At 40.0% G+C, this 27,656-nt stretch overlaps 1 protein-coding gene across 1 annotated transcript; it reads right to left on the reverse strand.

The window, feature by feature from the left end:
* Positions 1 to 1,226: 1,226 nt before the first annotated feature.
* Positions 1,227 to 27,498, reverse strand: LOC123656290 (protein flightless-1). The gene is given in 23 exon segments (XM_045591998.1): positions 1,227 to 1,554; positions 1,853 to 1,966; positions 2,114 to 2,278; positions 2,555 to 2,705; positions 3,211 to 3,320; positions 6,558 to 6,860; positions 7,694 to 7,907; positions 8,796 to 8,917; positions 9,283 to 9,409; positions 9,590 to 9,789; positions 10,231 to 10,405; positions 12,463 to 12,596; positions 12,977 to 13,159; positions 13,662 to 13,775; positions 14,081 to 14,213; positions 15,235 to 15,412; positions 21,604 to 21,845; positions 23,532 to 23,754; positions 25,687 to 25,901; positions 26,516 to 26,677; positions 26,855 to 27,093; positions 27,180 to 27,290; positions 27,383 to 27,498. Coding segments are annotated over 23 exon segments (3,813 nt in total). The 5' UTR covers positions 27,446 to 27,498; the 3' UTR covers positions 1,227 to 1,419.
* Positions 27,499 to 27,656: the final 158 nt, after the last annotated feature.

A 27,656-nucleotide genomic window follows, 5' to 3' on the forward strand; every position in this document is an offset into this window, starting at 1 on the left:
ATTTTTATATCCATTCAAATCCTTTAATGGAAGACCTTTCAATGTGAGTTTGTCATTCAAATATCTTCTTTCATAAATCTGTTATTTTTACAAATATATGCAGATAGTAAAAAAGTAATGCATCATTTTTATTCTACTCAATAATGAAATGAACATTAAAAACGAGGTATATTCAAAATTTTAACCAAATAAACAAATATTTCTTAATTATTTACTATCATATACATTTAAAATAGTCTAGGGAGATCTCTATTTGGCCTGACACAATATCTTGTGAATCGTCGTATCTTGTGTATGTCAAAAGAAATATTGTTATAAATTATACATTATTACTATATGTGGTAACTAAGGTCTAATGTTTATTTCAAGTCTTATAGTAGGCACCACATCCTCAACAAATATCCTTTAACATATTAAAAAAAAGTTGGTAATTAGAACAAATTTTAGATCAGAATTTTTTCAGATTTTGTTTTACACAAAAGAAATTGTTAAAACCAACATTTAAAGAATACTTACTTGTTACTGTACTTTTTACTTTAATAAATATTCTTAAATATGAAACACTAAGGAAAACTGTATTCTGGAAACCTAAAAACTTAAAAAAATCTAAACTCGGATAACATGATTTATAGACAACAATACTGGTAAAACATTTTAAGGAAAAATTTGATGTTTTATCTATACACAGTTCACTTTGGTTGTTACAATGTTTTCACAAGATATTATACAATATTATTACAAAAAGTGACATATGCAAATTCATAAATTTTTTGTTATATTTGTAACATATGCATACGTTGATACACAAATGTTATGACTGATATAAATACTATCTGTTCTGTTTTATTTATCTAGGTATTTAATGTTTTGAACTGCAAACAGCATTAGTAGGGGTACAAATTACATATTTAAGAATATAGTATTAAATTATTTACTAAACATTTTGTGGGTTACAGTATCCATTTTACATAAATTGAGAAAACAGTATGTACTGGTGTGGTTGATTATGTCCCCACATCTAAAGTGCAAACTTAGCACGCTCATTACTAACGTTTATCACAATTGTCAGCATCAATAAGGAATTCTATGTCAAAATAACATACGTGTGGAAAACGCCAATGTCAAATATATTGTTAAAAATATAAGAAATAAACTATTTATTGTGTTTTGTAATTAAACATACAATAACCAATAATATGAAAATATATTGTATTGAAAAAAAAATAGCAATTATTAAATCTTTAATTTAAGTCTCACCAGCTATATGTATTATATGTACACTGATGAGTCATAGTCAAATAATATGAGAGCTCACAATATTTGAACAGTATAATATGAAAATGAGCAACTCAATGCCAATAATAACTCTCCTCAATTAGTCACAACAGGATATCTATGGATACATTATTAAAGATAATTTTATTCCGGAGGTCTCTTGTGCTCTCCCCAGCCGTGGAAACACTTAGTGAACCGTCGAGACTCCTTATCCTTCAATGTGAGGAACAGTTTCCTTGTCCTGTCTGGTTGCATTGCCTTCATGTGTTGGATGTATACCTTTTAATAAATCTTTCTTAATAATCCTTTTAATAAATCTTTATAAGCAAAATATTTAAGTTAGCTAATAATAACGTTTAAGGTAATCCTTCTTTAATTAAGCTATTTTCATTGTTTTAGAGAAGTTCTGCCTGTTGAGTCAGCAAGTAATATTATAGTAGAGAAAGTAGAGTAGATTAGATTACCATATTTGTAGCAAAAATACTAATAGGTATATTATTGGTATGTTTGTACTTAAATGAGTATACTTAAAAAAGGGGTGTATTGTAAATTATATAGCTTCTAAAGAAGATCATACCTGTGCAGATTTGTATGCAAGTTTAATTTCCACCTCAGAACATCGTGCACCGAGCCATAGGAACACTTGTTCGCCGTTGTCCAAAATCATTATATCGTCATCTGCTAAGTCGTCCTGTGATAATAAGTTATGTGGTAAAATAGAGTGCATTTCAAAACAAATATGAATGGGCAAAACGTTAATATAAACAATTGCAATATCATTAAATAATATGAAGTTAGTAAAGTTTAAAAGTAAGAAAATTTACAGAACAAGACATACCTGGCAGAAGTCTGTACATTTCTCAGAAACAGTGAAGTACCCCTTTTCGTTTGAGCATCGGAAAAGTCTTGTATAGTTAAGGTAGTCGGCGTCTTTGTCGTATGGCTTCCGTCCTCCCAGCGCCACCCAGAAGAAATTGTCTGGTTCACTGCCTTCGGTTAATACCTAAAAACAAAAACTATCAATTTTTTGTTTTTGTGTAAAAATTGAAATGTAAGTTTTCCGTAAGTATTGACGAGCATGTGTATGTGTGTGTGTGTGTGTGTGTGTGTGTGTGGGTTTCAAGATCTGTATAATTAGTTTATAATATACATTATTCACACATTGCTTACAAGTCCAGGGCAGAAATTTCCCAGTGGATCGAATATGTGGATCATGTGGTGAGGTGGTGAGGTCATGTGGTAAGGTGATGAGGTGAGGTGATGTGGTAAAGGTACCAACCTGCAGGCTGACCCAAGGGTTGTTGAATTTCTCTTCAGCGATGAGTTCGATGAGGCGCGCTGAGTCGGCGTCGCTCTTGCTGCCGATCCACGCGTACACGATGGCCGAGGACTCCTCCTTAGAGCCCTCTAGTGGCACGTTTAGGATGTAGCTGATAAGGGTTACATGATTTAATTCATCATTTGTTGTAAGGAGGATTAATGTTTGTAAAATTATGAATCTTATGTATAAAACTCGAAATTATCCGGATATTTAATAAAAAGTCAAAAAATAACTGTTTGCTCGTAAACAAAAAAAAAAAACGATTTTAATTAATATCAACAAGTAGTTACAACCTACCTAGGTAGTCGAATAAATAAACAATTAAATACGCATAATTAGGAATAATTTTAAAAAGTACTCATGAGAAACCGATTAAATTTAATTGGGATCACATGACAATCACTAGCTTCCGATCAAAAAAAGAATCATCACAACCGGTAAAAACCCATAAAAAAAATTACGAGGTAACACAAAAAAAAAAAAACAGTCGAATCGAGAACCTCCTCCTTTTTTAAAGTAAGCAAAATAACAATCGAAATAGAACCTGACATTTTCGTAAGAAAGTCAAAGAAAATAATAATTTTATAAATGAACGAAATATTATTTATAATTACCAGAATGCACTGTTGAGGTTTGCGGCATCGGCTTTTACTTGCACTAAGCGCGTACACAGAGCGGAACCATTACTGCGTAACTCGAACAGCTCCACCGGCGGACGACCCTCCTGTATGACATTATTAATTCGATTTGATTATGGAGTGTAAAAGGGTATAATGTTATATGTAAGAAAAGTTAAAAAAGTGTCCAGCTATAAATAACAATTCAAAAACCTTCCACAATCACGCTAGTGTTGACAAAGGGTATGTAGCAGTTATAGTTCAAAATTCAACCGAAATGGCGCTAATATCACCAAAAGTTTAATATGGAATGAGCAATTATAGAGAACGTAGAGCACAAGATTTACGCTGATGCTAATGTGGCGCCATCCTAATTTAATGCATTTTTGACGGACAGTTTCTGATATATAAAGATTTTGCTCCTCCCCTCTAAACTCCATAGTTTTGATGGCTTTAAATAAACGGACAATCCATGTTCATTTTTAAGTCTATTTTATTTTTATTTATTCATTTTATAGGTCTAAAGATTGAAACAAAATTACATCACACAAAGTGACGTAGTTTGACTGCGATTTTTTTTTTTATAATTTTTTCCTTTTCATTTCTCTCACGCGTTGGTTACACACATGATTTATAAAATCGTTGATTTGGTCTACAACCTACAAACTGTACATTAACTAAATCTGTCATGGAAATGTTGTTATCTCTCATGCAAACATGTTTGAAATACTCTCATTGTACAGTTGTACACTAGTTTATAAGGAAGAAATACTTTTAATGAAAGTGTGGCTAAATATAATTGAAACTCGATTTTTGCAAACTTTTTACATGACCACATTTAAGTGTTCCACCATTGGGTATTTGCCTTTATTATTTGGATTGCCTATATTGGGATTTGAGTAGTATTGGATATTGAGTATAAGTGGAAACCTACACAAGATGAAAAAATAATATATTCAAACAGCCATTTTTATAACTGTCTTATATGGGTCAATCAACTATTCTTTACAAAGAATAGTTGATTGACCACCACCACCACCACCACCACCAGTTGTTGAGACCGGTATCGGTCGATGGTACCCTTCTCGAAGTTGTTCAGGATTATATTTACCTAGCCCATACCATCCAACTAGGCCGCAACAACTTCGAGAAGGAGGCCGACAGGAGGATTCGGTTGGGCTGGGCGGCGTTTGGCAGGCTTCGCCGACTCGTCACTTCGAAAATTCCGCAATGCTTGAAGACAAAAGTCTTCGAGCAATGCGTCCTGCCTGTGTTAACATACGGACCCGAGACGTGGACACTGACGAAGAGACTGGTCCACAAGTTCCAAATCCACAAGAGACATCGTGATAACATAAGTGACTTTTTAGACGAGTTACAAAAATTAATGTTTCTGACATGTTGGTGAATGTCCGGTATTTATTTTCATCGTACATCTACGACAGACAGCGAAAAAAAAAATAATAATTTTTTTCTTTCTGTAGTTAGTGTAATTTACCTGAACCGTTGTAGTCAATATGTTTAAGTACCAAAATAACTATTCCGGGCGGTAACGTAAGAGAAATTACCCTGTTACCCTGTTGTCCCTAAATATTGATTCCTAATATTACAAATAACTTAGTAATTTTATTAACATTTTTAATAAAACTTTACGAATTTCGGCTATTCCCTTAAGGATTTGGAAGAATTGGAGTATGGTATAGTTCGCGTCATGTAAAAAGAACGCTGAAGGAAAATGGAGGGGGTGCGTTTGCGCATGGGTATACTCGCGCACAAAAGTACTACTGTTTTATTTTTTTATTAGGCTTTCACCCACGGCTTCCTATAATGGTTATTGGTAGATACATTAAAAATAATAGAAATACCAGTGCGAATAATTCGGACTAAATAAGTATAATAATTATCACTTTACAAAATTACATTTTTTTGTAAACAAAAGCAATAACAAATTTTTTAGTTATTGAAATGTCGTATTCAAAAATATTAATTATCTGTACTCTCGATATTTGTATTTTAATAGTTTTTATGTGTTTAAAATGATAAATTGATATTTGTATTTTAGTGAAATAAATAGTAAATGGAGTTTTACAAGTGTCCATATGCTAATGTGATAGTGAGTGATAAATGCGGAACTTCTCTATGTAAAACTATTTCGTAATTTAAAACTTTTGTGCGCGATAGTATTTTGAGTTGACGTCGAACTGTCCAACCATAGCACAGCGGCAAGCATGCGACACGTGATAAACACTCCCGTCCCCTACCCCATACCACCAAATAGACCGATAAATCGCTTCTGCGCAGCTTTAAGGCCAGCGTTCTTTTTACATGACGCGAACTATATCACTGATAGGCCACAATATACTACTCAACAGTTTGGGGTTGCCAGCTGATATATATTTTTTAACTTTGGCGCGTTTTTTCAGTTTCTACTTTCACTAGCCAGACTATCAACTTAATTATATTTTTATTTAGTAATTTCATAGAAGATTTTTACACAAAAATTGTCAAAACAACATTATTCAATATAATTGTGTTTGCTCGCAAACGAAAAAAAAACCGACTTCAATTACATCGACGAGTAATACAACGTAGATCGACGAAAAAATAGTCAAGTAACTACGCGTTATCAAAGATTACTCAAAAAGTAGTTATCAGATTTCAATAAAATTTATATGTGACCACATGATAAACATCAGCTTTCGATTAAATAAAAAAATATCAAAATCGGTAAAAAGTTATTGCGGATTTTCGAGAGTTTCCCTCGATTTCTCTGGGATTCCATCATCAGATCCTGGTTTCCTTATCATGGTACCAAACTAGGGATATCCCTTTTCCAACAAAAAAAGAATTATCCAAATCGGTACATCCAGTAGAAAGTTATTGCGGATTTTCGAGAGTTTCCCTCGATTTCTCTGGGATCCCATCATCAGATCCTGGTTTCCTTATCATGGTACTAAACTAGGGATATCCCCTTTCCAACAAAAAAAGATTTATCAAAATCGGTACATCCAGTAGAAAGTTATGCGGTATAATACAACGTAGGTCGACAAAAAAAAGCGTCAATTAAAAACGCAGTATTAGATATAACTCGAAAAGTAGTTTTTAGATCTCAAATAAATTTAAATGGGACCAATTGACACACACCACCTTTCGATTAAAAAAAAAATGTCGAAATCGGTCCACACGGTCAAAAGTTCTGATGTAACATACATAAAAAAAAGTCGAATTGAGAACCTCCTCCTTTTTTGGAAGTCGGTTAAAAACTTAAGAGCTTAAAGTACTCTCAACTTCTCGCGGTATAGACTTTTGAACCATTCAAAGCCATAGGTCTGTCAACGACTTACCGGTTTGTGGTTCCGTTTCCCATCCCTAATAACGAAGCGGCGTCGAAAGTGCGCCATGAACTTGAGGCTCTCCTGCTGCTGGTGAGTTCGGACGACGTCCAGCCGCCGGCACAGCTGCTTGAACTTGCGCTCCAGCCCGAACGTGAAGGTCAGCCAGCCCATGTTGGGCGCGCGCCGGCCCTGCCAGAAGTACACCACCCACGCCGCACCCTCGCCCTCGCCCTCCGCCTCTCCGTCTGCCGAGCAGTTCGAGCTGGCGTCCTCCGCCTGTCGATCCGCACCGATTATAAGATCTACGAGTTTCTTAGACTAGACACCATAGCAATGATGCAATACAATACAATACAAATATACTTTATTGTACAACCAGAAACAATACATGTAACATAAAATATGCAAGAAAAAAGAATGTCTTATCGCTAAAGAGCGATTTCTTCTAGACAACCTTTAGAAAAAGGCCATGAATAAGCATAAAGCGGCATAGAGATGTACTTTAAAATAATATATGTAAACACATACATACATACTATACATACACTTTAATAGACATACTTGCAGGCGTGTAACTACATATACAAACATAAAAATACACACATACACTTAAAAAAAATAGATATTATGAATATAAACGACTGAGTGCAAGAGAGATATAGCACAAATTTACAAAATGTCATTCGCTTGAAATTATTCAACTGAAGTAGGAATTAGTTCTAAATATAGTAATTCCAGCACTTTAATAGCATAGTGCGAACTAGCATTCAGTTTGGTTACGTAAAGTCGTAAAATAATGCGAACTTTTATTCTTAGTTTAGTTTAGACACATACTTAAAATTATTATAGATAATGCGTCATCTTCTGATGTTATATTCATATTATTTCTATCATACTATACAGATGGACTATATGATTGAGTGGTGTGACCAATAAACTACGTACACGAACAAGGCTAGTTCTATTGTACTTTCAAAGACTATTTTTAAAATGTTTTAACATAAAGATGAAAGGTCTTCGGTGAGTGTCGAGGTGGACTGACAGTTTTACTTTGAACATAAAGATGAAAAATAAGTTATATTTTATTATTTAGGTCTTATAATTTAGTTCGTTTGCATAATAGTGGTATCTAAATGTCCACAAACCTCAACCGGCACCACGTATCTGCACAGGAACACGTAACAGTCACAGCTGTAGAAGATACCCAACTCTTGATCGGGCAGACGAACAAAGTGTCTTCCTTCTAAAACGAATGCCTCCATAGCTTCGAGATCCTCGTTCCACTCGTCTGCCAAGGTCTTGGCTTCTTGTGCCGACATGGCCGGTTGTCGTGGAGTAAATAGAGCTGACAAGTCTGTCCTGTTTTTTAAAAATAATATTATTATTGAATAGAATGTTCTTAGCTAAAAATTGTTAAATAAAAATTCTATATCTATTTGTATAAATATATACAAAGGTTCAACTTTCTGAGGATGGATGGAAGCTAGTTACTCTTTCATACTAGAAGTACAATATTATTTGCAGTGACTTTTTGTATTTAGACAGTTAAGAAGACCTAGACCTGGTTCTTCTGGGCAACAAAAATATAGACTTCGCTTAGTGTGTAACTTGGTCACACTATGGTCCGAAATTGAGGACTGTAGGCAAGCCAAGTTGGCGCTGCCAGAAATTGATGGCAAATTGGCAAGAATTCTAATAAATCTGGACAGACGCCAACTGAGACTAATAACTGCGGCACTGACTGGACACGGTCCGTATAACAAACACCTTTTTAATATGGGCATTACCGACAGTCCCCTGTGCAGAGCTTGTATGGGAACAGAAGAAACGGCTACGCATGTACTTCTTTACTGTCCAGGTGTAGCAGCTTACCGGGCACAACATCTTGGCACCCTGAAGACACTTCCGGAGAACTTCAAGAAGCCAAAAAAGCTTCTGAAGTTTCTGGAAGAGCTTGGGTGGCAAGAGTGAACCGAATCACTCCCACACACGCAAAATAGGCGCAAAGTCGTCGAGTTGCGGAAACCAGCCCGTGTTAACCATACCATACCATAGTGTGTAACTTAGCGTAAAACTCGATAACAATAAAACCGATTCACAAAATTAAGAAATATGCTCAGGAAATTATAAAAATTCAGAAAACATTACGATTATTTAAGCATCACGCGTTTGACAGGTTGGGAGGCAAGAGGACGTCTGTCGGGTCCGCACATTTTTGTAAAAAACATGTAGAAGCGAGTGACTCACTTGGTCTCCTGCTGCTTGGCCCAGGAGGCCAGGTCTGCGCCCGTACGCGCCACGGACTCCGCAGTGCGCGTGAAGTCCACCGCGATTACTTCCTCCCAGCCCAGGAAGTACGTCTTAAACACCTACATAATACAAAAAAATACTATACTGGATTATAGGAATTAAATTGTTATTACTTTTCATGACCTGTTCCTATGAAAAAGTTACATGCAACTTCCAAGTAAAATATTGAAATAACATCGAATTTTCTCATAGTTTATATATTTTCAGGCACGGTTATTTTTAAGAGGTATGAGAGACTGACTGACTGTAGCAGAGGTATTATAGTTATGAATAAACATAACTGGTAAAAATAGAATAATATCGCCTAATTCGTGCGGCTCGCGCGGCGCCATGCCGACCAGCTCACTTGTTGTATCCCCCTGTATATTGTATACTGTATACACTTACACATCTAGTGGCGCTGCTCGCTCAGTAGAGCACTGACCTGCGTCTCGGTGCCCTCCTGCAGCCGTGTGACGAGTGCGTGCGGCTCGCGCGGCGCCATGCCGAACAACTCTTGAGCCAGTTTCACAGCGGCCGCTCGTACTAGTCGCGACGATTTCTTACCAAACCTGCGACACAACACCATTTGTTAGATAAAATCAAAAGTTCAGTACCTATTAAAAAAAAATCAAACAGGAACATAACACTTTGAAATTTAATGGTATCCATACACGGTATGAAATATACAATGAAAAACTTCAAACAGAATTTATCTAAATTAGTATGAGTTGGCAGTAGAGAGAACAGACCAGACGAAAAGGTCCTGGTGCGCATCGAGGATGTAGACGTTGCGCGTGGCGAGCACACTGCGCTCCAACACGCCGGTCGTCTGCGGCAGTTCCAGGTAACCCATGCCCAGCTCCACGCGGTATAAGCGAGGCGGCGCCCACACGAAATCTTCAGCAACGTGCTCCTGCGGACGGACGTACGTATAAAAACACCTATTTTACTTTTATTTTTACAAAAGTGACAAACAAGCATACGATCTGCATGAAGCTAAGCGGATATCTTATCGACGCCAGCATTACTAAGAGCGTTGCAAGGGCGTCGCTGACCCCATCTCCAACTCTCCCCAGGAATTTTAACTGCCTTGCATTCAAATGACACTACTTGCGAACAATGTTTTTTATCAGGTACTTCCTCAGTCAGGCAGGTCCGAATTCTGAGCAATACATTTCTGTGTCCTACCTCAATAAAGCGTTGGGACAAATAGGGCCAGAGAAACAGTGCCATTTTAATTATGACTCATTATAAGTTTTTAAAATTGTATGGTACAAATGAAATCTTCTGAAATGATGAAACACATTTTTATACTATTTCGTTTGTCAGTCAGTTAGTCAGTAGGTTCAGCCTATTTTTATTTTAGTTTGTGTTATAAGCAAAAACATACCTCGGCAATAAAAGGATTTTCATCTTCATATCCTAATATCTGCAAAAATGCTTTTGATTCTTTTCCTGGCGGCTCCGTTATTAGCTCAGCCTTATTTTTTCTTTCTTCCTTATTTATTTTTTCTGCGAAAAGCCGCGCTTTCGACTTAAGCGTGTTTTTTGCTTTCTTACCATTCCTGAAAATGAAAATATTAATTAGGTTAGTATACATAACGCACTACACACACACACGTCCAGCACGAACACGTAGCGCGGGTCGAGCGAGTGCGCGCGCACCGCCACCGGCTCCAGGTGGACGAGCACGCGGTACAGAGGTGGCAGACAGTGTGGAGATGACCCTCACCAGATGTAGATGGCGAGCCCCGCGTCCAGCACGAACACGTAGCGCGGGTCGGGCGAGTGCGCGCGCACCGCCGCCGGCTCCAGGTGGACGCTGCACGCGGTACAGAGGTGGCAGACAATGTGGAGATGACCCTCACCAGATGTAGATGGCGAGCCCCGCGTCCAGCACGAACACGTAGCGGGGGTCGAGCGAGTGCGCGCACCGCCACCGGCTCCAGGTGGACGCTGCACGCGGTACAGAGGTGGCAGACAATGTGGAGATGACCCTCACCAGATGTAGATGGCGAGCCCCGCGTCCAGCACGAACACGTAGCGCGGGTCGGGCGAGTGCGCGCGCACCGCCGCCGGCTCCAGGTGGACGCTGCACGCGGTACAGAGGTGGCAGACAATGTGGAGATGACCCTCACCAGATGTAGATGGCGAGCCCCGCGTCCAGCACGAACACGTAGCGGGGGTCGAGCGAGTGCGCGCACCGCCACCGGCTCCAGGTGGACGCTGCACGCGGTACAGAGGTGGCAGACAATGTGGAGATGACCCTCACCAGATGTAGATGGCGAGCCCCGCGTCCAGCACGAACACGTAGCGCGGGTCGAGCGAGTGCGCGCGCACCGCCACCGGCTCCAGGTGGACGAGCACGCGGTACAGAGGTGGCAGACAGTGTGGAGATGACCCTCACCAGATGTAGATGGCGAGCCCCGCGTCCAGCACGAACACGTAGCGCGGGTCGGGCGAGTGCGCGCGCACCGCCGCCGGCTCCAGGTGGACGCTGCACGCGGTACAGAGGTGGCAGACAATGTGGAGATGACCCTCACCAGATGTAGATGGCGAGCCCCGCGTCCAGCACGAACACGTAGCGGGGGTCGAGCGAGTGCGCGCACCGCCACCGGCTCCAGGTGGACGCTGCACGCGGTACAGAGGTGGCAGACAATGTGGAGATGACCCTCACCAGATGTAGATGGCGAGCCCCGCGTCCAGCACGAACACGTAGCGCGGGTCGAGCGAGTGCGCGCGCACCGCCACCGGCTCCAGGTGGACGAGCACGCGGTACAGAGGTGGCAGACAGTGTGGAGATGACCCTCACCAGATGTAGATGGCGAGCCCCGCGTCCAGCACGAACACGTAGCGCGGGTCGGGCGAGTGCGCGCGCACCGCCGCCGGCTCCAGGTGGACGCTGCACGCGGTACAGAGGTGGCAGACAATGTGGAGATGACCCTCACCAGATGTAGATGGCGAGCCCCGCGTCCAGCACGAACACGTAGCGGGGGTCGAGCGAGTGCGCGCACCGCCACCGGCTCCAGGTGGACGCTGCACGCGGTACAGAGGTGGCAGACAATGTGGAGATGACCCTCACCAGATGTAGATGGCGAGCCCCGCGTCCAGCACGAACACGTAGCGCGGGTCGGGCGAGTGCGCGCGCACCGCCGCCGGCTCCAGGTGGACGCTGCACGCGGTACAGAGGTGGCAGACAATGTGGAGATGACCCTCACCAGATGTAGATGGCGAGCCCCGCGTCCAGCACGAACACGTAGCGGGGGTCGAGCGAGTGCGCGCACCGCCACCGGCTCCAGGTGGACGCTGCACGCGGTACAGAGGTGGCAGACAGTGTGGAGATGACCCTCACCAGATGTAGATGGCGAGCCCCGCGTCCAGCACGAACACGTAGCGGGGGTCGAGCGAGTGCGCGCACCGCCACCGGCTCCAGGTGGACGCTGCACGCGGTACAGAGGTGGCAGACAATGTGGAGATGACCCTCACCAGATGTAGATGGCGAGCCCCGCGTCCAGCACGAACACGTAGCGCGGGTCGAGCGAGTGCGCGCGCACCGCCACCGGCTCCAGGTGGACGCTGCACGCGGTACAGAGGTGGCAGACAATGTGGAGATGACCCTCACCAGATGTAGATGGCGAGCCCCGCGTCCAGCACGAACACGTAGCGCGGGTCGAGCGAGTGCGCGCGCACCGCTACCGGCTCCAGGTGGATACTGCTGCCCGCGCCGTGGACGCGGTAAAGCCGCGTCACGTAGTGCTGTATAATATAATTAGGTATTACAACTATTTTCTCTAGATTACTTACTACAAGTAACTCTGGGAATGCATATTTGCAAATAAGCATGCAAGGGAGTACAAACATGTCCAATGAGTTCGAGTGTTAGTGCAATAACTGACTTTAACTTGCTCTTTGAATTTCAAGTGGTTACTAATGCTTTTTAAGCATGTAGACATTATATTTTTGTTTTAAAACAAATGAAATCAGTTAGAAAACTTTGTTAAAATGGTAACAAAAAAATATTAAGAAATCTAAAAGCTATGTAGCTACTACTTAAGTTATATATAAAACCTACCCTACACGTGACAAATTATAGGTAAAAAAAATTGCCAAATTTAAAACCATAATCCTCAACTCACCGGGTCGTCGACGGTGAAGAAGCCAGATGGCGTCCTGCTACCATTGATGTAGACAGGCGGTGTGGGGAACAGTGCCAGGAATTCAGGCGTCTCATCACCCTGTTCATGACGTTGAGTGCGTTTGGCACCCAATAGATTACGCAGGTTCACCGCGTGCATTGCTGCGCACGCGCCCTTATCTAGCTGAGGACACAAACTTAATTATTAGACATCTACAAAGATGAGAAGGTTTTGGGTAGAAGTACAAGTTTAAGAAGGTACAGCGATTTGATTCATACATATTAATTTTAAGTTGATGGATCATTCCCAAATATTTCAGAAGTTAATTGCTGTTTTGCGTGTGATTTATGGTAATGTAAGAGACTAGTAATTCTCACTGGAGAGTGTAAGACTGGAACTAATGAAGACAAGGCTCTGTGAATCCCTGGTATGGCTGATGCCTTATTCAGTGTTTGAAATCAAAAAGTAGTCATACATCCCGAGGATAGTAACAAAGCATTGATGATTTAAATTAATCCTCCTTAATCTTATTTATACAGAAAAACTGTATTACACCTTACATGATAAGAGAAAATAAGTCAAACAGTTCTTGGACCATTAATGACTCTGGGAACAGAAAAATATATTATTTCAATTTATGAAACATTGAGTGGCATTGTAAATTTAAGAAACTATTTATACTTACGGTTGCCTTAGAGCCAATCCAGAAGTGTATATCCCAAGACAGTTGTCCTTGGTCCTCAATGGAAGTCTTCAGTATAATGTAGCAGTCGCCTTCGAAAAATTTTCCATGTGCAACCTGATATTACAGAATCTTTTTACCAAATATAATAAAACTAGAAATACCTTGCCATTGTAACAAGTTTGTTTATGTAAAAACGTTATCAACAAAAATTAATACTCTGATTATTTTCTGGATACATTTAACAACCCGGCTATTGACTAATATACTAATAGAATAATCACCTAACCTACAAAACTTCAAACTACAATTTATAGGATTAAAGCCTATATGTCACAACCAAGAACTAGACGTAACTGCGAGTCTAGTTTATTATAAAGTTAACAATAATATAATAAATACTGTGTTAATAAATAAGTTACCTCATCAACGGGAGCAGGTATGAAATTCTCAATTTCCCATATCTGTAGCCCTGGTGTTTGTCCTGTGTCCTCATCAAAGAATTCTGAATAATCCAATGGTGGCTTTTCTAAACTTTCATCCCAACGTTTCGGCCTGATAACAGTTAATCGTTTTTAATGTTTCAACTACACGTTGAATTAAATTACACACACAATTTAATTTCTCCCCATTCTCTTGTAATGTTATTATAGTAGTAGTGTCAAGAATCAATAAACATCATTGTGTACAACGACAATAGTAGTATCAATAAGTTGATGTGGAATTATAAACAAAAACATTTGGCACAAAATTAATAACGCATTTATCATTTTGAATGGCTATTTTCCTTCACTATTTATAAATGATTTCAACTTCATATATTGATATCTGCATTAAAATTTCGAAAAGTACATATGTTTAATCACAGATAATTAATCTGTAACACAAACATTAAGTTGCTTACCATAGGAACAGACGACCATTATAACATATTTATTCATTATTCATAGATTATACTTGCTCGTCTCCGCCACATACACGTCCACGCACACTCAGGGCCTGGTCCCATGTCCACGGCACGACGCCGTGCCGCAGCACGGTGCCGTGGACGGTGTACAGTCAACTTCAATAATATGTCGTCAACGTCTGTCAAATGTGTATACATATTAATGAATTTAACTGTACGGCTGTTCTGGATTGCTTGACTATTATAAAGGGACAAGGCAGTGCCAAGTCAAGTCGAGCAACAAGCAAGTTGGCTCTTATTACGAGAAACTAAGGTTGCTAAGCTGTCAAATGTGTATACATATTATTGAAGTTGAAGTGTGCAGCATCTACGGCACCGTGCCGCACGGTGCCGCGGACATGGGGCCCGTACGCACGCACCCGTCCGCATGTACACATAGACAAGTTCGCATGAAGACATACACATGTACGCGTCAGCATACAGAGTACAGACGTACGCACGTACACGTCGTCACGCAAACATCGGCACACACACGCCCTCACGAATACATACGCACGCGGTCACACACGCGCACGTGGCTCGTAAGGTAAGCAGGGTTACTTTTTTTTTTTTTTTTAATTTTGGCATCGCGCGGTTTGCGCATATGCCACTAACAAAAGAGAGGGTTACTTGAGCTCGCTGTGCGGCAGCTGCGTGTCGGCCTCGGTGCCGGGGTCGCGCGCGGCGTGCTGCGTGTTGGCCTGCTCCTGCATGCCGCGCAGGATGAGCGCCGAGTCGCGCTGCTCGGGCTCCGCTCGTCCGCGCCGCAGTCGCAGCTTACGCGCGATCGGGTCCGACTTCGCGCCCGCTAGTGAACCGACGAAACAATATTATAGAGGATAGCTTTTTTTATTACAGAGGTGTCAAACAAGCTTGTGGACCTCCGGATAGTAAGCGGATACCGCTTGTGGACGCCAGCAACACCAGGAGCATTGCCAGTGCGTTGCCAGTCCTATCCCCGACCTTCCCCTAGATTTCTGGCTACCTTAATAGCCAGAAGAACACAAGTAAGGTTGAGGTAAAGTAGTAGAGCCGGGGCGAGGTGGCGAATGCTAGCGCGACCCCATCTCGCCCCACCCAGGCGGACGACTGCTGACACGTGGTGGTTTTTTAATCAGCAGGAGTCTGACATAACTCTCTGGCGCTCCCGCGCTGGAGGGTATCCATGATGGATTTTCCCCACGAAAAAAAAGTAGTAGTAGTATAAGATTTTTAACCGACTTCAAAAAAAGGAGGAGGTTACTCAATTTGATCGTATATATATTTTTTTATGTATGTTCGAGGAGAACTCCGTCGTTTATGAACCGATTTTAATAATTCTTTTTTTGTTGGAAAGGAGATATCACTAGTTTGGTACCATGATAAGGAAACCAGGATCTGATTATGGGATCTCAGAAAAATCGAGGGAAACTCAAAAATCCGCATAACTTTTTACTGGGTATACCGATTTTAATGATTTTTAATTTAATCGAAAGCCGATGTTTAACATGTGGTCACATTTAAATTTCATCGAGATCTGATTACATCTTTTGGAGTAATCTTTGATAATGCGTATTTACTTGACTATTTTTTCGTCTACCTACGTTGTATTACTTGTCGATATAATTAAAGTCGGTTTTTCTTCGTTTGCGCGCAAACACATTTATATGTCAATTTTTGATGTGATATTCAAAAATGTTTACATTTAGATATATGTATTTATTTAAACTTTTACACCCCAATACATAATTAAGAAAATATAGAATTTCATATAAAAGTATGAGATTGTCCATTATTCACGTGATGTTTTTAGCAACTTTTTACTCCCAACACTCCATTGGTGATGTTTGGTGAGGTTTAAGATTATCTCCCACCTCATACACAAAAAAAAAGTGTACATTTTTGTTCCAAGTACAATTAAATTTTCAGAATATTATGTTTAAATACATGCCTTTATTTAAATACATACTTGTATTTAAACATAATATGTAATCAGATTTTATTTTGGAAAAATATGCATGTTGGTAGTTTTTTTTTTTTAGATATCGCGCGTTCAGCGAAAATAAATAAATAGACGTGAATGACGTTGTCTTTGTATGATAGGTATAATATATATTTATTATGTGTATATATATATATATATATATATATATATATATATATATATATATATATATATATATATATTATATATATATATATATGGAGGCCTATGTCCAGCAGTGGACTGCGATAGGCTGAAGTGATGATGATGTATATATGTATATATATATATATATTTATTTTATATATGTAAGTTATTATTATTATATATGTTTATTATTATTATATATTGTCTATTAGTACTTTGTTCGAGTATTCTAATTCGCACACCAATCGTTTATTTACTTTCTAACTGCAGTTTCTATTTCGTGTCCTATACCCAAATGTTGTCTGGAAGAGATTGCTCTTTCAGCGATAAGACCGCCTTTGTACATCTTTCATTTTATGTTTTTTTGTTGTTTCTTTTAATGGTGGACAATAAAGAGTATTATTATTATTATCATACTGAATGTCACTCCGCCCGCCCAATACATAATAGATACATATATTATAATAACTACTTATATAAATAATATAGTAAATTTACTTATACTTACATATATAAATATAAGCGGGTGGAGGAATACGCCCCGGCAGGGAGATCAAACGGCCGGGGGTTAGGGCTGTAGGCTGAGAAACCGGCGGACAATCCTAGCCGAGTCAAGTAACACCGCCTTCTGCATCCTGGCTGCGAGCGAACCGTCCCGGATCCCCAGTTGCCTCAGATGGTGAGCGAGGCTAACCGGGATCAAACCGTTGGCAGATATTACGATAGGGATTATTTCAGCAGACCCCACACCCCACATGTCGACAATCTCGTGCGCCAGATCCAGATATTTACGTTTTTTCTCAGTCTCGGCTTTCACGAGGTTCTCGTCATGCGGGACGGTGATGTCCACTAAAAATACCCTCGACCGTGCCCTGTCCATCACCACGATATCAGGCTTGTTCGCCAGTATCGTCCTGTCTGTGGCGATAGGCAGGTCCCAGTAGAGCCGGACTCCGTCGCGTTCGAGTACTGGCACCGGTGAGTATTGGTAATACGGCATCCTCTGTTCCAGGAGACCGTACATAAGAGCAAGCTCTTGGTGGAGAATCTTGGCCACTTGGTTGTGTCTGTGCAAGTACTCAGTATTAGCAAGCACGGAACAACCCGAAAGCACATGCCTGAGTGACTCACCGGGATGACGACAGGCTCGACAGAAGTCGGGAGTGCCATCCTTCAGGACGTGCTTTCGGTAGTTGTTCGTCTTGACCACCTGATCTTGTATTGCACAGACAAAACCTTCGGTTTCCCCAAAGAGGTCGCCGAATCGCAGCCACTGCACGGAGGCCTTACTGTCCACGTGTGGTGCGTGAAGCGCCTTGTAGAACCGTCCATGCAGTTCCTTCTCCATCCATACGGTCTCCCAGTCAGAGGTGCTCAGTACGACCGGTTTCTGCCAGTTCTCTTTGGCCAAGGCTAGGGGTGTTAGTCCTTTGTCACACATTGAAACGTCACCATGCAAAGCGCTGTCCCGTCTCGTTTCAAAGTAGGCCCTGAGGCTGCACACCTCGCGGTTATGCATAGTCTTAGCGCTTAACATGCCTCGACCACCACACTTCCGCGAGATGTACAGTCTCATGACCGACGACTTAGGGTGGTGCATGCGATGGTGCGTCATAGTTGTGCGGACTCTTCTGTCCAGGGCGTCAAGTTCGGTCTGAGTCCATCTGAGTATGCCAAAGGTGTACAAGAGAGTGGGCATGACCCAAGCGTTATAGGCTCGGACCTTGTTGGCTCCAGACAAGTAGCTCCGAAGAACTTTTGTCAGCCGTCCAAAAAAGATTTCACAAACTGCCTGTTTCATGTCCACTTCCTTCACCCCTATGCATTGTGACATACCCAGATACCGGTAAGATTCAGCTTCGGAAAGGGTCTTGAATGATGTTAATTCGAGACTAAGCTGCGACGATTGAGTCACCTGACCCCTGTCCACATGCACGACCGCACACTTATCTACTCCAAGCTGCATCCTGATGGAACTGCTGAACTCCGTAGTGATTTTCAGCAGTTCCTGCAGGCGTGCAGCGTTAGGTGCCAGCAATTTGAGGTCGTCCATGTAGAGAAGGTGGGAGACTTTAGTACCTCCTCTCCGAAACTGAAAGCCTGTCCCCGAACGCTCCAGCAGGGTGCTTAGAGGGTTCAAGGACAAGCAGAACCATAGTGGACTCAGGCAATCACCCTGGAAAATACCCCTCCGTATCCTGATTGGGTCATCCGCACCCGTCAGTCGCTCGCCCTGGAGAGATAGGATCGTGCTCCATTGCCCCATACATACTCCGAGGAAGTCTCGAACTGCCTGGTCAACCTTGTACAGCTCGAGGACCCTCAGGAGCCATGAATGAGGTATCGAGTCGAAAGCCTTTTTGTAGTCGATCCAGGCGGCCGAAAAGTTCCGACGGTTGCGTCTGACAAGCTGGCCCGCCACAGAGTCGATGAGAAGGAGCTCCTTTGTACCGCGACCGCCTCCACGACATCCGTTCTGAGCTGCAGACAAGATATTAAACTCACCAATATGTCGTGAGATCTTACAGCTCAGAACGGACGTCAGTGTCTTGTAGATGGAGGTCAGACACGTTATGGGGCGGTAGTTGGTGGGATCTGCGGTGTTGGTGGACTTAGGAGCTAAGTGAGTGATCCCGGTAGTGAAAAGGTTCGGGAGTGTCTTCCGATCTATTGCCTCTTGGTATTGTCGAGCCAAGGTCGCATGGCAGACCGAGAGCCCTTTCAGCCAGTAGTGATGCAGACCGTCGGCCCCCGGACTTTTCCAGTTCGGAGCCCGCCGGACCGCACCACTGACGTCCTCCGTAGAGATGGCGATTGGGTTCATCGGTTCGATTTTAGCACATGCGTCCTGAACCGCCGCAATCCAAGGGCCCTCCTCGTGCTCCACCTCCCCTGACCATATGTTGCGCCAGAAGGCGACGAGGTCAACCGTACTCGGTTTTAGGGAAGCAGAGCTCGATATCGGGTTCTCCAGCTTTCTATAGAACCTTTTCTGATCACTCACGAAGAGGCGATTTTGTCGAAAGCGCTCAACTCTCTCAGAGTACCTGCGAATGCGCTTTCCCCATGCCGCGATTCTCTGCTTCAGGCCGTCGATGCGCTCCGTTAGTTTATCGGCTATGTCAGGCTGATCGAGGCTGATGCCTAGCCCGTTGAAGGCCATTCTAACAGAGCGCACAATCCTTGGCCTTGTGTTGCCCGACCTGAAAGCTAGCAGCCTACCAATGAGGGCCCTGGCCAGGTTGATACGGCGTTCTATTCTCCTCTTCCAGGCTGGTACGTCGCTATTCTTATGAGTAGCGCGTCCAGACTCCTGGGTCTTGGCTCCGACAAGGCGGTGCACCGCTAGAGCGGCGCCGAAGAGAATAGAACCCGTATCCTCCAAGCTGAGGCTGCCTTCCAAATAGGGCGGCAACAGTCTGTTGGCTGCCTCAATGGCATTCCGCGTCGCGGCATTGAGGGGGAGGCGAGAGAGTCGCGGTCTCATTTCCAGAGGAGCGCCTCGAGTCTCGGAAATCGCCTCTTGCAAGATCCCTCTCATCTGTTCTACTTTTTGGGCGACTGCTCCCTCAGTGATCACCTCCACAGGCGCTTCGCTACGAACGCCTTCTTGTTGCGTTGACACTTCGTTGCGCACCGTGGACACGGGTTCGACTTCAGGAGCAGCCTCACGTCGAAATCGTTCGAGCTCGGCGGCGTCAAATATGCCCTTTCGTTGGATGTACCGAGCTCGATCTGCCAGGTTCTGTTCCGTAACAGTTAGCGTAGGCTCAAGCAGTAGGAACTCGCGGTGCATTACTGCCCGGTAGCCAGTCCGCCCGGTTTCACGTCCTACAGCCCTATAGTACGCACGCATGACACTCTCGTTCATTTTCGGTGTCCATCTCATGCGACGTACTCCACCAGCGGCGGGCAACGAATGCTGAGTCCCTTGGGACTCTGTCGTCGCCAAGCCAACTGGCGGGGATGGTGGATAACCCAACCGGTCAGGTGGTGGTGCCGGTCGGCGGGGTTGGCTGGCGGCCCGCATGCTGCCACGTCCAGCGCCAGCTCCAGACGCGCCCTGGCGTCCCCCAGGCAGCGGCCCTATGCGCCTTTGTAAATCATCCTCCATCATAGTATTTTTTTGAGTGCTAATATACTCACTTGGAGAGGCACTCACGCTCTCCAAGGAGGCTGCGCGGGTGTTATGCAGCTTTTGTTGCCCTTAGTCGCCTTCTACGACACCCTAGGCGTAGGAAGGGGTGGTCCTATTCTACTCTGCCGGGAACCACACGGCATTGCCGGGAACCACACGGCATCATCTTATTATTATTATTATACGTGATATTTCAAGATCCCCCCGCTTCGAGCCTTGCGTGATTAATGAATGACCCTTAACATACGAATTTGTATCGGTTGCAATAGAAAGCCTTATCGCTAAGGCAGCAATTTCTTCCAAGCAATCCTTGGGCACAAAATATATAATAAAAAAAAAATGTATAGTCTACAGTACTTTACTGTACTATGAAGTATGAACTACGTCACTGCTGGGCAAGAGCCTCGTTGCTCTATAGCCTACTGCTGCCATAATCGTTTAATGTCCGGTTTCTTTCCGGTCTAATTTCGGTCACAGCATGTTCGAAGTTCAACAAGGGTGCAAAACGAATCGTTCAATGAATGTAGGAACTGGGCATAAGATGTCTACTGAGGCAACTCAAAAAGACACGTTTAGAGCAACAGAATTTGCAAATTCTATATACTCATAAAAATTATTGTAAAAATATCACATATGTAGTGGAGCAGCATAGATAAATAAACTATTGGACCAATTATATATATATATATATATATATATATATTTAGTAGTAAAAAACTCATTAAAAACTTTTTTTTATTGTTACACTTACGATTGGGCGCCGAAAGCTCCGGTGTAGCAGCACCAGCTAGTTGCAGCTGAGTTTGAAGTGAAAAATCAATGTTGTAGTATTGAAGACCCGCTCCTCTGGGTCTTTCGACAGGCTTCGGCGGCATCACCAGGTCTGGGTTACCGTGCAGTTGTAGACTTTCGAGGTCGCTCAGTAAGTGTATCGCGTCCGGTAACGTTATCAGCTTGTTACAACTTAGATTGAGTTTCTTTAACGACCCGCACCTGTGTAATATATGTAATATGTCTCAAAATTATAGAAAAATAATTGTGTTTGCTCGCAAAAGAAAAAGCGACCTACTTCGTTTACATCGATATCAATACAACGTAGTTAGACGAAAAAAATAGTGTAGTAAGTACGCGTTATCAAAGATTACTCAAATATAACTTGTCAGATCTCAATTAAATTTAAATGAGACCTCATGCCACACACCGCCTTTCGATAGCATATTATAGCATTGTCATAAACCTGCGTGGATTTTTAATGCTATTTATAATGAATAAGTACAGTATTGTTTATTTGATAAATAAATAAAAAAAAAATTACGATGATTTTTTTTTGATCGAAAGATGGTACTCTGTTACGCACTTTTCGAGTAATATATAATAATGCGTATTACTTGACTATTTTTTCATCAAACTATCTTCCTATTATACCTACCACATATCTTTTCACTGGATTTACCGATTTTGATGATTCTTGTTTTAGTTAAAATTTTTGGTTATTAATATTAAGTATACTCTTATTACTTCATTATATCAAAGATAAGAAATTACTTCTAAAATCTAAACATAAGGCATGCTATTTTTCGAACAGATGGTTTTGGTCAAAAAGGAAAAACTCGAAGAAAGTAGAGCAAGGGCGACCACATGTAGGTACTGTGACAATTAAAAATAAAGTTTCTACACATTATTTTAGTTGTAACCCGGTTACACATAATTATCGCGTAAGGTTATTAGTCACTATTACCAATAATTAATTCGATCAATATACATATTTATTAATTATTATTAATAGTATACAAATTTTTCCGTAAACTAAAAAATATAATAAAATGTAATTTAGATCAAAGTGATACGCATCAATAAAAAATATTATAACGGTCGCGAGTTAACCCCCGGGCACTACTTTCAACTGAAGTGCATCGCGCACTGTGATGAAGAAAAAAACATAGTAAGGACACTTAAATATGTCATTTTTAGATATACTGATATAACTGAGGTAGGGCACAGCAGGAATTTCCTGCTCAAAATATGGAGCAGCCCGACTGAGGAAGTACCTCGACCTTACAGAAGATCACAGCTAAATAATACTGTTTTCAAGCAGTATTGTATTCCTGTTGGTGAGTAAGGTGACCAGAGCTCCTGAGGGGGATTGGGGATTGGGTCGGCAACGCGCTTGCGATGCTTCTGGTGTTGCAGGCGTCTATAAGCTACGGTAATCGCTTACCATCAGGTGAGCCGTACGCTTGTTTGCCGACCTAGTGATATAAAAAAAAAGCTTTTCCTCTAATATATTATACATATAAACCTTCCTCTGGAATCACTCTATTTACTAAAGAAAACCGCATCAAAACCCGTTGCGTAATTTTAAAGATCTAAGTATACAGACAGCGGGAAGAGACTTTGTTTTATACAATGTAATGATAGAGCAGCAACGCAGATTAAACTCGCTAACCTTTACATATAAGAAAAAACTTTAATCTAAAACAATGGGACATTTCGATGCCTCCTATACATAAAATAAGATATTCAAAATTATTATCTTCGATTGAAGAATATTTAGTACGATGGAGCATATTTCTAATGACAAAAAACTATTGTACTAAAACATTAAATTTCGGTTTTTGGGGTACGAGACATCTATTTCAAACTTTTACACTATTGACCAATATTACGCGGTGCACTCACCTGCAAAGTCCTTCCGGTATCATTTCCAGAACGTTGTTAGCTGCTGAGAATACCTCCAAGTTGCCAAGTTTCCCTATACCAGACGGTATCCCTTCGAAGTCTAACTTGTTGTCATCAACGTGAAGTCTTCGCAAATTTTGCAGTTTGCACAACGATGCGGGCAGTACCGTCAATTTATTTCGAGACAAATTCAAACTTTCCAATTTTTGCCAGATATCCATTGCTAAAATAAACATTCAGTTATACTACTTACTTAATTGTATTACGAAACTTATTATTTTATGACAATTATATTATTACATAAAGCTAGTTATAAAAATCATTCAAATTTTATTACAAAACATAACTTTTTAATTGCATTCTTAAACTACTATTTCGTAGAATTATTTAGATTGAGACTAGCTAATTGTTTAATAAATAACACCGCATGTGTTTATGTGCTTTCGATTTTAAAACTATTTATTAAAGAGTTCTATCAACTTCGAACAAGTGAGTTAACAAGATATTCTATTTAGATTTTAATCGGTTTTAATTATACAGAAAAGCGCAATAAATTTGCATAATTAAAAACTATTTCTGAAGAAAAATTGATTGACAGTTTTAATCGTATTTATTGATAAAAAATAACTATGTCCGCAATTTTCCCATTCCACTTGAATTTTAAAACTAATACCAAGTTTTTTATTTTTTCTTTTGTCTTTTTTTACTCTGAGAGCCCGATGCTAGATCAGATTTTCTAACTTTATGCATTTTGCAACAAAATTAATAAAAATCTCGATAAACATTTACAACGAATACTTATAACTCCATACAAACCTCGTAGCTCAACTGACAAAAAGCAGCGTTTTTACTTATAATAATTAAAAGTATTTGACTATGGATAGTGAAAGTAAGCTAAAAAGATAAGGGTGAAAGATAAACAAGAGAAAAACAATAGCTAAACAGTTGCCTCAATATACATTTCTTTACCACTTAATTTATATAGACAGTTAAAATATTTGAATTTTATTTTTATTTAAATTCAAGTATATACGTTACGATTGCCTACAATAGTTTTGAGAGGTCGGTATCAACTTTATATTAAATAGCTGGAACCTTGTATCACGTAACTTGTGCTCTTAAAGGTTTTTATTGGAGCGTGAACATTATGTATTTCTCGACTATTATTGTAATATCTATATAATTTATACGATCATAATGCGATGCATAAGCGTTACATACATTATTTTACTTATTAAACTATTTACACTGTATATTATTTTATACTATTTTAACTTTTACACCACTATGGTTTCTAAATATGTAAAACGGGATATTTACTGTGTTTATTGATTGTTGTGTTGAGTTCCCGATATTTCGGCATCCGTGACCATCGCAATTGAAAGAGTATCGAAATATCGGGAACTCAAAATGACCAACAATAACCGTGGTAAATATCGCAATTTACATATACATCATTTAATTATTCGTTCTTCTTTCAAAAATCAAACACAGAATATAAAAAAAAAATCTATCCTTTTTATATTTCATACATTCATTTTTGTTTGTTTAGCAAAAGGTAATATGAAACCTTGATTAACACAAAGCAAGTGCTGAATGAAACACAAAGAGAAAAGTGTGTCAAAAGTAATTCTATACACATTTTTTTTGTTTGCATACTGGACAAACATTAGTAGAATCAGTTTACATTACATTTAACAGTAACCAGCTTAGTTTCATTCGCATTTGCCACAACTTTTACGTTAATGTATGTTACGGTATGTTCTCTACCCATTAAACCTTAACTAATAAACAACTTTTGTACTGGGAAAATACTATTCAAACCGGATTACAGATCCTGTCCTCATCTACTTTATAATACTATTAAATATTTCTTTAAGATATAGAAATACTCAGATTTACTTATTTCAACATAACTATAAAATATGATGTATATATCATCACTGCAATAATATGTAAATATAATATGATAAAAATTGTAACTAAAATGTAACAAAAATAAGAATAATAATCCACTTTACACCAAAAACTTATTACATTACAAAAAAAAAAAAAAAATTAACAAAGCTAAAAAGTGATCTCTTCCGCCACCTTACGGGCAGAGGAAATGGTCTAGTATTGGCATAGGCGTTCAAGTTACAATAAGCATACATACCTGTAGAAATTTCTGTAATCTCATTGTCACTTAAATTTAGCCTCTTTAAGCTTTGTAACGAGTAGAGTGTGTCGGGTACTTTTGTAAGTGCATTCTTTGATAAATCCACGTCAGATAAGTTGCAAAGAGTGTCCAATGACGTAGGAAGGTTTGCTAGAGTTCTCTGCGTGTTACGCATGTGCAAAGTTTCTAGGTTTTGCAATGATGGCAACTGTCTACAATAAAATTAATTTTACTTTATTTTTAATTACTTGTGCCTGTGAATTCATCCATATGAAATTAAAAAAAAATATTGTTCCATTTGCAGAGTTACAAAATAAATAAATTTCTAAAATAAAAGTAGCCTAAGTTACTCCTTATTATATTAGCTACCTGCCAGTGGAAGTCCCGTCAAAATCAGTCCAGGCGTTTCAGAGATTAGTCAGAACAAACAGACAGACAGACAAAAATTGTAAAAAATGTTATTTTGGTTTACGTACCATGTATCCATTCCATTAGGATTTAGTTAAAAGTGGTTATTTTAATTTGACAAAGACACTATAATTTTACTTATTTGTATAGATAATAAAAAATGCAAAACTTTGTAATTTTTCTATAAAAAATAAGGGCTTTTGTAAACATACTTACTCTTACAAAAAAAAATTAAAATCATATAAATTTAATAACTACCTACAAGGTCAACTTTGTTGTTTCAACAATAACATTACCTAAGTTTATCTGTTAATAATATTAATATTTTTAATGAAAAATTAAGTATGTATAAGCTAATACAGCCCTAATGATACAAACTTGAGTCAATTTCAATGTAATTACATTTATCATTTATTACCTTAACTGAAACAGTCCAAGTGGGTTATCATTAAGAATAAGAGTCTGAAGATTCGCCAGTCGTCTAGTTTGAGGAGGAAGAGTCTCCAATAAATTATTAGAAAGATCTAGAAACAATAGGTCCGTGAGCTGAACAAATAAGGTTGGTGGTATGCTTTCAATTCTAAAACAAAATATACAACAATTTAGTATATACTAATTACTTATATTGTTAATATGTTACATATTAGTAAAAATATTTATGATAATTGAGAATTTATGAAATATGCTACAATGTTCAATATTTATTTATAAACTATGATTTAGGTTTCCATAGTTATTACCATTATTACATACTTACTTATTATTGCTAAGATTTAAAACTAGAAGAGATTTGGCTTTTTCTAACCCTTCAGGTACCTCTTTAAGTCTGTTGTGAGACAGGTCCAAGGTCGTCAATTCTTCTAAACGAAACAATTCAGCTGGTATTCCTGAGCTTTTTACCTTATTATGTCTTACATTCAATGAACGCAAACATTTTAATTCTGTCAATTCTCCAAACAACTTTTCCAACTTATTCTTTTTTAAAGATAAATTCTCCTACAAAGCACACGAAAAATTTTAAACAATAAAGTAGTGTTCAGATAACGACAGAACTGATAAAGGTAAACAATATTTATATTTACTAATTTCATAAGCTTTCCAAGTTCCTCAGGAATCTCTTCCAAGTTTGTTTTATCAAGTCTGAGCCATTGGAGGCCGGTCATGTAACGAATTGCATCGGGAAATTTGTCACCCTGTAATTAAAGTAGCATTTAGGCCACATAACATAAGAGGTTAGTGATGATATCATATCGAAGTAAGATTTTATCTATCCACTTGAACTTACACTAAAATCATTGCATGTGAAATCAACACCACGCACAAAAGGCAGTAAGCCTGTGTTCGCCATTTTTCTAACGATATAAAACTTTTAAGATTGTGGTTTCGTCTGTCCTCCATGAAAAACTGATTTTATAAGAAATAGAAATGTCAACATGACAACGACAGCTTTGGCAGTTGAAATCTTGTTGAAATGATAGACCGTTGATTTTGACATATTAGACAGATTATGGCCTAAGGATTAACGTTTCATTTACTAACACAGAGGGTCTCTACCAAGT

The sequence above is a fragment of the Melitaea cinxia genome, chromosome 9, assembly GCF_905220565.1.
Source record: "Melitaea cinxia chromosome 9, ilMelCinx1.1, whole genome shotgun sequence".
NCBI lineage: Eukaryota > Metazoa > Arthropoda > Insecta > Lepidoptera > Nymphalidae > Melitaea > Melitaea cinxia.